This window comes from Nothoprocta perdicaria, unplaced genomic scaffold (assembly GCF_003342845.1).
Source record: "Nothoprocta perdicaria isolate Ctin4 unplaced genomic scaffold, notPer1 scaffold_16, whole genome shotgun sequence".
Classification (NCBI taxonomy): domain Eukaryota; kingdom Metazoa; phylum Chordata; class Aves; order Tinamiformes; family Tinamidae; genus Nothoprocta; species Nothoprocta perdicaria.
In genome coordinates, this window is record NW_020454760.1 from 1,313,264 (window position 1) to 1,325,952 (window position 12,689).

General features: G+C 42.5%; 1 protein-coding gene across 3 annotated transcripts in view; it reads left to right on the plus strand.

The window, feature by feature from the left end:
• The window catches only part of GRM7 (glutamate metabotropic receptor 7), a 252,643-nt gene that overhangs the window by 210,766 nt on the left and 29,188 nt on the right, over positions 1-12,689 (plus strand). For all 3 annotated transcript variants that reach the window (XM_026035376.1, XM_026035375.1, XM_026035377.1), the window contains exon 9: positions 11,462-11,708. In XM_026035376.1, the coding sequence (XP_025891161.1) occupies positions 11,462-11,708 (247 nt within the window). The remainder of the gene's footprint in view (positions 1-11,461; positions 11,709-12,689) is intronic.

Genomic DNA, 12,689 nt, shown 5'->3' on the forward strand with positions numbered 1-12,689 from the left:
AAGTTTGCTGGTGGAATTTAAAAGTTACACCTGGAATAAAAGATTAGGTTTCATCATAATTGCAGAAACACTTGGCAGGAGCCACTGTCAGCAGTGGTCGAGGACAAAACCTGCGTGGGGACTTGCTCTGCTACCCATGTCCGCCCTATCTGTGGATCCATGGAGATTTTCAAGGACAGGAAGGTTTCAGAGTTTACTGCTAGCTCTGTTAAAATAATATACTTTGAACTTTAAGTTATTGAGAAATGTCATGGCTCAAGAACAAGTGTATCAAAATAGAACAAAAGCAAAAATATTCAGACCTTGCTGTGTAATTTTTCTGCCACTAAGTCACAGTGAATTGGTTACAATGCAAAATGAGCACTTGCGTCCTAGGGAGCAGCGCAGACTTTTCTCCTGGTGAAAGGAGATTAAGTCAAGAAACGCTGTTGTTCAGAGCTGCTCCTTGGGAATAGCCCAAACAGAGCTCTTCAGGCTGTGTCCTGCCCCGGTCTCAGGCTGCCATGCACTGTGCTGTGTGTAGGTGCTTTTGAGAAATTGGCCTACATCAAAATAGCGGTGTATCCTGGCATAACTAAGGGAAAAGGAAAACACTTTTGGGGGGTCGGTTTGTTTGTTTTTTTGTAGAAGGCCTTCTTTTTTTTTTTGTGGTTTGCCATGATTTGAATTCCCAGTGACAGCTGGTCAGGAATGAAGGTTTTGTTGCTACTTATTCTCATGAGTCCAACCACTCTTTTGTGCATCACTAAAACACCCTTGGCATTTATGCTTGAGAAAGTAAAAACACTTTCATGCGAATAAAGCAGTAATAATAAATAAATCTGAATGCAGCATATACAGCRGATTGACTGGAATTACAGTATGATCTTTATACTTTAATACAACCTTTAGATCACAAAACATTCAAACTGCATTGTCACATACACCCTCTATGCAGCACTGAGATAACATTGTTAAACAGAAAGGACATTACCAGCAGTAGCAAGTTTGGCTCAAAGCAGCAAAAGCAATATGCAAATGCTCTGCTTTAAATAATAATTACATTATAATTTAAAAGTCATTGAAAAGCTGACTTGCTTTATATGCGTATCAGTAATTTTGAATAACCAGTGTTCTGCAGAGGAGTGGTATGAGAAGGGTTAGCCTGTTTCTTCCCTGCTCCTTTTCTGGCACCAGTTCTCCCTTTGTGTTCTCCTCAAGGTCTCCAAGAAGAATTAGATCACASTGTGTATACAAATATATGGAATATATTCTCCGTGCAGAACTCAGGCAAACTAACCCAACATTGACCCAAAAATTTCCACTGACTTTTGGGTTTTTATAGCAGGGACACGGTGATAGAGGGAATTTGTGATGACCGTAATTGGCATTGAGATGGACAGTGCTGTTGAGATAATCCACTTCCTTGATACGATAGAAGAGCAAAGGAATTTTTTTCTGAAACTGAGCTTTGGTTCTACAGACCAGCTGCTCTTGGGGGACTATTTGGTTTCTTTAACAACCAGCACCAAAACTGTAGATGGAGAATTTCCTTGTCTATTAGGTGAAACCTGCTCTGAGATAAAACATAATTCAGGGATAGAAGAAGCATTTAGCCTTTAAAAGAATGCAGCCTGACAGAAGTTTAATATACAAGAGGCCAATAGAGTCCTGAGGAAATGAGATAAATTTTTCAGAAAATGGCACCTGGTCTGTGTATAGTAAATACGGAGAATAAATCGATAGTTATGGTGATGCAGCCAAGATGACTATCCAGCAGTAGTGTACATTGTAGCTTCATGCAAATGTCTTTGAGAAATCTAAAGTCAATTTAACCAAGCTATATGTTCAGAAATATCTAATTTGGTATTAAAGATAGAACATGTAACTCTGGAGGAGAAGAGTACTTGCTTTTCTCTGGGACATGGGACGTGTTGCTCTGAGGGGGCTGAATTGAAGGGGTTTAGTGTTTGTTTTGCCATCCTGGTATACTTGCAGATCCAAGCAGTTCAGTTGCTGAAGAGGGTGGATGCAAAGGGGCTGTGTATCAGAAAAAGCGATTTTCTTTCAGAGGATGCATTCAGCCGGGTAAATGTGACTGAATATGAACAAAACATTCCTATGGCTGGATTAGGGAAGAGAAGTTTTTGTGAAAGTGAAAGGACAGAAAAAGCTGTTGAGCCTTCCTCTGTAAAGTGAATTTTCTGCATGGAGTTCCTGCTTTTCATTAGCACCACAGGCTGAAATAGTTTTGCTTTACTTTCCTTGATAAGTCTGTGCGTTGGGAGCTGAAGGGAGGGCAGCCTGTGCGGGGCAGGATGGGCACAGGCAGCGGGGCGGGTGTGCGGCTGTGCCGAAGCTGCCCGCGCCGGCGGGACCCCGCGGGAAAGCCGGGTTCCCGCTTTCCCAGAGCCGGGTTCCCGCTTTCCTAGAGCTGGGTTCCCGCTTTCCCAGAGCCACTGCTGCCAGCACAGGGCGTTGGCTGGCAGCTCTTGTCACAGGGTTTTGGGGTCTTGGTTTTGAGGCCTGAGTTTTTGATGATACTAACTTATGAGGTTATTCTGTATGATTACAAAACTATAAAAGCTGTTGCATTTAATTTGGAGTATAAATTATATTTTGCAAGAACTGAATAGAGAATTGAAAGCACTGCTGACCTTCCTAGGACAAGGCTGACCAATATCCTCTCCCATAGGAAGAAAATTGCGAATCGCCAAGTGGGTAGCAGTGCACAGGGCAGGGAAAACAACGAGGGCGGTTGCTTCTTTCTGATTTCCAAACACTGAAAKAGTTTGGGCAACGTTTTTGGAGCCTTGTCAGGGTGAAGCAGCAGCAGGGCTCAGCTGCATTGCCATGACAACCTGGGCAKAGGGAGCTGCTGACTTGTCAGGCTAATGTCACTTGTGACCCGCAACTTCACGGAGAGCCTCCCTGTGTTGCACACACCGTGTTGCAAGCTGCTGTCTCATTTGCCCGCACAAATAACATTTACTGAGTATAAAGAGACAGCCTGAGAACTAAAGGGAATCTCAGAAGCTCCTTCTCTCCCTCAGTTTCCATTCAGCTTTTACTTGGGGTTGATTCTTTATAGTTTATCAAGGTACTTTATACCTTATCTTTCCCATTTAGCTTCCAGCAGGCTTCGTGTAATAATTGTGCTTGCAGAGGATAGAGGAAAAATGTTCTGATCCTTGTGACATAGGTATTGCAATGAGTCTAACATATGTGTGCCTTGGTCTACTTTCACCACAGGGATGAGAGATCCATACAAAAGTACTAAATGTGGTATGTCCAGAGCTGCTCAATCCCTCTGCCCTTGCAGTGCCTGCAGCAAGCACTCCAAAGGGCTGTGATCCACAGGAATTCTTACATCTGTATTTTTGTCAAAAAATTTCCCACTTAGTACATCATCATATGTGAGTTCAAATTTGTGTGCAAATTTCTAGCTTTTCTTTAATTGGAAGCTTTTTACCACTTCTGCAAGCATTCTCTTGAAAACTGAAGATAGGTGTTTGAGAGTTTGGTAATTGCAGCTATCACATTAACTGACAGAGTCATTTCATGATCACACCTTCTTAACCACCGAAACCTAGATAAGAATTTGAATATACCCAGTTCTTTGCAGAGCTTCTGTTTTGAATGACATTTCTCTGCTCTTCCTTCCCTGGAGTCCATGCAGGTTCTAGTTCCATATGTGCCATGAGATATCAGTGTTGCTCGAGAAGGGTACACAGAGCTGTGCAATGCATACACATAAGCTTACAGAGATAAAGTTGCTGCAGTCAGAATATCCTTGCTTTATTTTGTTCAAAATTTCAAACTGAGCATTGGGCAGTTTTCTTTTTCTTTTGCAATGAATTATTCAGGAGCTGAAGTGAGTAAAATTACAGATTTCTAGACTAGTGACGTTTAGAATATAAGAAGGATAGCAAAATCTATTTCATTTGAACTCTAATCTCTGGTCATGTATAAAATGAATAAAATGCAGTAAGTGTGGAGAAATATGATTTATAACAGSAGCTGAAGTCTGGCAGTGAATATCCAAAAATGCCAAGATTGTATGTCAGTCAATTTAGTAGTGCAAAGTGAAGGCAAAGAATGAAAYGAGGGCTCTCTCCGATGATGTAATCTTTCGAAAAAATGACAGATGCGGAATTATGTCTAGCTTAAAGCAGCTAAGTGCTTGGTAAGTGAGAGACAGAAAAGCCATTATTTTAATAGTAGAAGTTGGGGGAATACATTGCTTTTGTTGCACTTTATGTTTGTCTCTTTTAGTAATGTCTGACTTATTTTATAGATCTTAAAGCAAATGAATATGTCAGGTAAGGGATATTAGACGGTTCTGAGGGTCGGTAAAGTGCTTTCTGAACTATTCACTTCTTCTTTGCTTGATATATAACCGAAACTCATCCGTGACTGAAATTGTTACCACCTGAAGACCCTTCAGCAATACAAATGAAATGACTTGGTGAGTCTCAGGACACTTCTCAAGTGCACARACACCCACTTTGGATAAAAGCGCCTCACAGTGAAATCTGTGGTGGCAAACTTCACCCGGCTCATCAATGCTGTCAGCTCACAGACAATGATAATGGGAGTAAAACACAAACAGAGGCATGCTCTCCTATTCAGCACCTGAGATGGTGCTGTAGCTTTTAAGAGTTTTGGCAGTGTGTGGGGAATGGGAGGGCCCTGTCARTGCTGGAGCTGGGTCATGGGCACAGCTGGGTGGTGGCTGTGGGTTGTGGGCATTGCGCTGGAGCGGCTGCATTGCCRGGCACAGACAGCACGAGTAGGTGAGTACAAAAGGCACAGAGGAAAAGCTCTTCATCTTCCTCAGAGGAGGACATGCATGAACCTTGGTTCAGCAGTTAGTATCCTTGCAAGAGAATAATTTTGTTTTCCTTCTATGCCAGCTCGGTATTTCAAAGAGACAACAAAATTTGTAATCTTGTAATGGCACAAGGTGCAGGCAGCTCTAGGGAGTCACAAAGATACAACAAGCTCTTGTTGACTGAAGACAAAATGATCACTATTTATTTCTTAGATGAGCAGTAGCAGTGATTCCTAAATGAGTCTGCGTAGTTCATGGACCTCTTCATTGTTTCTGCAACTAAGACMGAAGTACAAACTTCTCCAGAGGAAGTAGAATCTATTACACGCACGGAAAAGTTAAATTGCCATAACAAAAATTAATTTCCTCAAATCTTTACAAGAGTGTCAAATGAAAGGAATATGAAAATGCTTCTTGAAAGTCTAGGTGACAAGGATTTTTTCCAGTATTTGCTTCATTTTCCTCTGCTGTCCAAAACTTTGACCTCGCTGGGATCAGTCCCCACCACCTAACAGCAGGGACCTGTTTTTATTGCTTCTCCTCTCGTTGCTCTGTGGCGGTCACCACCAGATAAATATTTGTTGCTTCTGCTGCAGGATTTCAGTGTTGCACTGATGTGAACTCCAGTCTGGTGAGGGCCAGCAGATAGCTGATAACCTCTTGAAAGAGTGAGATATGATTGTTATTACTGTGTCTAAAAGAACAGTAATTTGGGAGCTGCTTTCAAAACTTTAATCTTCTTGCTTTCATATCTCTGAAAGAATTGTGATGTTACTCTGTAGTTTCCTGCTGCTTCTGTGGAACTATTTTGTTTTTTCCATTACACTGAAATATATCCACAAAGTTAACCCACATTTTTTTTTCATCTACCACATATAATATTGTGAGAAATTCCAAGGGACACTAACTTAATAGACCAGCTATTTTCACTGATAAAAAAACATCCTCAGGTGTGTTGCAACTAGCCAATAAAATTGTTCCTGTTGGACATACAAATCTCCATTTGGAGCAGCAGGAAAACACACTTTGTTAGTTTGAAAATAAGTTTGCAAATGCTTACCTCATCAGCTATTAACTCCTCTTTGATACAGTTGCTATCAGTTTAATTGTTTAACTGTATCACACACCTCTCTGAACGTGGATCCATGTGTGAGATGCAATAGTGAATCGGCAGCGCGTGCTGTAAACCCGAGCAGGACAGTGACGCGTCCGTGTAAGACCTGAGACCTTCCAGTCTGAGAAGGGCCGTGAAAATTGCAATCTCTGAGATTAGGAAAAAACAAAATCTTGATTCATCCCACTTAATTTTTGGACTTAACATACAAATCTTAATTGCAGGAAAGAGGGACTCTCTTAGGGTGGATTTCATACAGAAGGGTCCAACCCCAGCACTCCCATGTGCCTCCCAGGCCRTGCGTGCAGCACTCGCTCCATGCAGGTGTCATGAGTGCCCGGCACGTCCCCAGGCCTGCACCCCACGACAGGCACCAGGCGCACACAACCACTGTGCTCAGCCTGCAAAACACCGCCTGGTAAAGGGAAATGTGCTGAAACTGAAATCCCATCATTTCCTGTGTCACCTTTCCTATAATTACTAGGCACAGAATTTATAATTAAATGCTGTGACTGATTCTGTGACATTCCCATAGATATTTCACAAAGGCTATTTGCATGCCTTGCTATTTGGTACAGTAATAACTGCAATCATCATAACTACTATCATTTGTTTATCAAATGTCCCCTGGGGAGCATCTGTTGTCATTTTTAAAGCTTAGCAAGCGTGACAGTTTGTGTGCCTTGTCAGTCTCGAGTTGCTGTTCAGCCCCCGGCGCCCCGCTCYGAGGGGGACCCGCTGCTCCGGCCCACACTGTCCCAGGGCCTGTCCCGCAGGGCTGCGGGGCCAGGCAGGGCCCTCCRCGCTCGGCACCACGTGGTGCCAGCACGGCTCTCCCGGGAGCAGCCCGGGCAGCCGGGAGCTGCCACCATGGCACTGCACGGCCTGGCTTTGCAGCCATAACCGCGTTCCTGGCGTGGCTGTCGCAGCCCTAGGGGCTGTGCACACCAGGGACTCTGTTTTCTCTGGAAAAATATTTAGGTGCTGTGTAGTTACCTATGCAGATGCACAGACGGTCACAACCATTTTGGGTGTAGAAGGCAGTGATATTTCCAAAGCAAAACTGAGTATAAGAAACATAGTGTTCTTTGAAAAAAGGTATTTTCCTCTGTTTTTATTTGTCTTTAATGCTGCAGTATCTTCAGTGAATGGAGGCATTAGACACTAAGTTGCCTGGTGTGACATTTATATTCAAGATTTTTTGCTTTGCGTGGTTTTGCAGCCACATAAGACAGCGGGAGCTAATTTTAATTTTTATTAARAAATATTTCTCATCCTTATATTTATGTAACATAATATAAGGAATGCAATGAAATCTTCAGATGACCTGAAAGAGTCTTCTGGGAGATCTGTGTGCTGTCTACTTAATATGTRAGAACATTTGTTTTAATTCCCATATAAAAATGAGATAAATTAGTTTGCGATAACACAAGTCCAAAAATATCTTGAGTTACCAATTTATTTCCATTTTATAAAATAACTCAATYCACTGCATGATTAAAAAGCTGAATTAGATAAAAGGAGCAGTTGCCCCTGATCAGACTGTGAATGCAAAGCATTAGGCTACAAAAAGTATTTCTAACTTGTAAAAAGACTTTTATTAAAAATATTGCTACAACTTCAGTTTTGTGCTTGAGCAGCTGGAGAGCTGTCCACTGGCTTAGAGAGGCAGGGCCTGTGCCACAGTGCTTTACATCTGAGATCTATTGTAGCTCACCCAGACTTGTCCAACAGTGTTGTTTGGGCTGTAAAACTTGGGGTTTAGATGTTTGTATTCAGGATGAGTCAAATTTTCTCTCAAGGTTTTTAAGGCAATTTTCATCATTCGCATGAATAAAGCAAGAATCTGGAAAACATGGGAATCTAAAATTCAAATGTCAATCCTTTATGTAAAACAAATGATAAAATCTAGGTGCCTTTRCATGCAAATGATGTCCTCAGGGCTCAGCTTTCTTCAGTGTGCTGCTTGGAAGTTTGATCCGTTTCTAGTGGTGTGGTTAACACTAAGTGAAATTTTTCAAAATATGGATCCTGATGTCGTCATTCCTGTTTCATCAGAGCAGTCCATACTTGGCAACAGTCAGGATGCAAACACATATAATGTGCATAGTAAGAAAGGCTCTGGGACGTAGCCAAATACTGAGTAAGTGCCAGGCCACGTGAGCCTAGCTTAGCCATTAGGACAGCGCCCAGACACCTCCGACTCCTCTTTTCCAGTTAGTGGTGCATGCGGGCACGCGGCAGGTTCGGTGTTTTGCTAACGGGTAGCAGCGCAGGCCGGCACCCCGCAGCCGCGYGGGCTCCGAGGAGGCGCCGCGCCGGGAGCGCCTGCCAGCAGCGGGACAGCGCCCGGACAGTCAACGGCAGCCGATGGGAACGTGCAGTGACAGCGCCAAGTTCATTCACTTGACGTGATCTGTCCTGGTGTCACACCRAGGGGCCTCCTGGGCCCTGGGAGGACAAGGGGAGGCGGGGAGCGCRCCGGGATGTGCCCAACTGGTGCTGGTAGCGAGGATGACACCGCTGGGCTCGGTCGTCATCTCTGCCTGTGGTGGTCGTCGTCCATGATGGTTGGTTGTCATCTCTGAACCCACGTCTTCCTGGCAAGAAATCTGTGTCCAGCTGCATAGTCTGAGCTGGTCTTTGAGAGAGACACATGTAAGTGGAAGTGACCATCCAGAACGGACCTTTCCCTTGCAGCAAAGCAAATAGAGCTTCAAACAGCCATGGCAGTGGCTTGCAGGGAGCAAAGAGTGTTATGCCTTTCACTGGAAGTATTTAGTTCAATCCCAATTCTCCTTCATGTCAAGTTACAGCATCTCTCACTAAAATTTACATCTTAATTTCTTAATTTGCTCTCAGATTTGGAGACTACCAGATTTCAGTGTCCATCTGTAAAAAAGCTATGCATGAATTATTAAGACTTCCATTGTAAGTTAAATCTTATCTTTTGTATTTTAAGCCACCAACTTGCATTCATCTAAAATGCTTTCAGAGAATTTATCAGAAAAGTGAAATAAGAAATGAAACAGTTTCATGTAAACTGTGTTTTTATGTTTGACTTGTAAAGTCACAAAGCAGAGATAAAATGCATAAAACTAAGATTCTGCATAATAAGCACATCTATTAGTTTCCCTTATCTTTATAAGGCTCCCATTTGCTGTGAGAAGCATTTTATGTCACTCATCTCCTCTTGTTCTAGAGAACCGTTTTTCTTACTCTGCTTTTATCTCTCATCTGRATTTGCAAGGGAGGAAATGTTGCTGGCATTGTACTGCAAAAGACCCTGTTGACCAAGTAGTAATTTCCTCTTAATATCCTCAGATAAACATGTTACCCTTTGGGCCCAGGAGCCCATCAGCACAGAGGAGTCCCATGACCAGCCATGCTCACAAAGTGGCCTGCAGCAAGGTAGCACCTGGATGCCACACTCAATGATTACCTTTTTAATGGGAAAAGCAAGAGCAGCTCATCTGCCACCCTGGCACTCAGCTCTGTGGTGGCCTCAGAGCTCTGTCGTGCTCTTGTTTCTGTTGCACAACACGGGAGGACAGACCAGTGGAGCCAATGACTTCCTTTGTCCGTTGGCTAATTCGGGCCTGGGTAGGAAGGAGGGCCTGGCAGGGTGGGTAGCGGGCTGGAGCCCTGCTCTGCGGGGCGAGGGGCAGCTGCTCTGCGAGGCTGCAGCCTCCGTGAGCCGCGTGCGTCCTGCTCCGGGCAGCTGTGAGCGCACGGATCCCATTTTCTTCATGATGTTTGAAATCTGGMCTTATTCTTGTCTTCTGCTTCTGAAAACAACGCATCAGTGTCATATACGAAAATAATCTGAAATCAGAAAATGCCAGGCCTATCAAATAGCTTCCTATTTGAGGATCCATGTGAAAAAAGTCTTGCAACATAATGCTTTTTGCCTTAAAATAGCCTTACCTTGCTTTACCTTAGAAATATTACTTTAGTATGTGTCTTTCCTTCTGCTTTTCTAAGATTTTTTCATTACTGTCAAATGCCCTGTGTCTATGGCAACCATCCATTCGTCCTCATACTGTGATGATACAGTTGCATTGCTTAACTTAGAGCTGTTTAAATTCCTGTTGCTTTAGTTGCAGAAATGGAAATTGGATTTGGATGGGGAATATTCATATTCAAACATTTCTAATTGTGTTGTGTAAACTAATAAGCCATTAAACAGTTTCTGTCATTGGCTTTTTTTTTTCTTTTCTTTCCTTTTTCCTTTGTCTTTTTTATTCTTTTTCCTTTTATCTTTTTTTTCCTTTTTTTTCCTTTTTTTTTCCTTTTTGCTGTAGTCCAAATTCCTTTTTCTGTAAAGGTTTTTCTGATTTCCAAAAAAAGTGAGTCAAAATACTACTATGCATTTGCACCGTATATATGGTTATATGGCTTCTCCAATAGACTTTGTAAGTCTGAGTCATTTGAGACAGCTCTTGAGGGAAATGTCACTTGAAAATCCTGATATGTATATATGAGAGAAGTCCTCACCAATACAGATCTCTTCTGACCTTTTAGAAATGCAGATTTCATTTAGTGATACTGCTTATTATACATTCAGTGCCTGTCAGTTTTAGCTACAGATCTGGCATATATACATAGGGAATTCATATGAAAGCAGGTTACAGACCTCCAGCCTTCTCAGACTGACCCAGGAGCTCCGCGGCCGTTAGCTCTGCAAGCTTTCTTCAGAATTATTAATAGAGCAACGGGTGGTCTGGATACAGGGCTGAGAAGTAGCCCCAATTTCATGCAGTCCATCATTTATGCAGTCCCGACGCTTTCCTGGCCTGCAGAGGTGGTGGTACCTGCAGCTTTTAGCACTGCTGGAGCAGCTCTTTATAAAATAGAAATAATGATTATCTTATTTAGCAAAGATAAAAGTCAATACTCATTTACAAACATTTTGAAGATGAAGAGGGTGTCTTCCTGTTTATCCTCCAGCCCTGGCGTGTTACATGCTTCATTTCCAAATCTTAAAGAGCTATTAAGTTTATTCAATAAGAACTTGATTCAGTGGTGTTTATGTCAGCGCAGTTCAAGCGACGMCCAGTGAGTTACAGGTGATTTACACCAACATTACCGAGAGGAGAGTCAGCTCCAAAGAAACAAATGCCTTGTAAACTGTCTTCTCTTTTAAGTGTCCTTATACAGTATAAGATAAATATGCATAGTGCTTATGTACTTACAGGTAGAGAGAATATGTATCTATTGCAATAACATTGAACTGTGAAATAAAAGGGGAGGAATAACTAGGTAAATAGTGACTCTGCAGGGAAGAACAGCCGGCAAGTGTACTACATGGCTGCGAAAAATGTCTAACAGCAGCGCTGTGAGATCATTCAGCAGGGAGACCTTCAGTAGGGCACTGTGGTTGTGGCCTCACATTGCCGCGGGGTGGTGGGGTAGGTAGCTGTAGCTACTYGTATCTATTAGATTGATTATATTTAATGCTTTGTATTTAAATACTACAACYTGCTTGCCAATCATTTTATTTGTAATAGTGTCTCATGTGTTGTGTCTCCTAGCTCTACATACAAACTACCACACTTACAATATCCATGAACTTAAGTGCTTCAGTGGCCCTGGGGATGCTTTACATGCCGAAAGTGTACATCATCATCTTCCATCCTGAACTAAACGTCCAGAAGCGGAAGCGCAGCTTCAAGGCTGTGGTAACAGCAGCGACCATGTCGTCACGGCTTTCGCACAAACCTAGYGACAGGCCCAATGGCGAAGCAAAAACAGAGCTTTGTGAAAATGTAGATCCAAACAGTAAGTACTTCTAATCCTATTCATTGGGTGTTTGTGTGTTTTGGAGACGCTCATCAGTCTTTAGGGTCCCTTGACTTCTCAGCTATTAATACTATTTGACCTCATCGGTTAAAGATTTTTGATGTGTCCCATAATTCTTTTTAAATTCTCTATTTTCTCCTCACTGTTTTTGAGATGTGTGAGGAGTGTTTAACAACTCCTCACAAAAGGTCTGATAGCTGTAACTCGCTCCTCCTCCTTTCGCTCCTCTGTGAACAAGGGCATCCTTGAGTACAACCCCATCAGTCTCAGCTTACTCCCTGATGTGTCAAAATCTAACCTGTGGCATTTCCGAGACAACCCAGACAGGTACTAACACCCTTTCTAGGGATCAAGTGGCATTCCTTCTCCTGCCTTTGTTAACCTGAGTCACAGCTATGATTGTAKCAGAGTTTCCTTGCAGAAATGCCACAAACCTTGAAGATTCCCATTTCAGCATTTTATCCAGTCCTGTAAAAGTTAATGCAGATATCGCCATTGATTTAAAAGGAAAAAAAAAAAAAAAGATGGAGAATTCTAATTTCTTTAATGTGCATAGCATGGTATATTGTAGCAGAAAATTACACACTAAGGCCATCAAATTTGATTTGCATTTGAATCTGGAAGGAGTTGAGGAAGGAGACAGCTGCACAACTTTGTAGCTTACTGGAAAGGTTTAGGCACGTCTGCAGTTTTTAAGAAAACCAAATCTGAATGTAGAGAAATGCCCTTTCCTTGCCCATGTTCTGTTCATCCATTTGCTGCTGAAATCTCTGCCACTTCTTGTCTGTTAAACTACTGCCTGAATATCTGCCTGAAAGCAGAAACTCTGCTGTCAAAGCAAAGCGGAAGCAGCCAGCAAATCACTGACACAGCACTTCTCCTCACTTTATTTGCCCCTTGAGTATTCTTCTGTGAACATGCAGGTATAGAACATATATCCTAAATRGAAAAACAGAATTT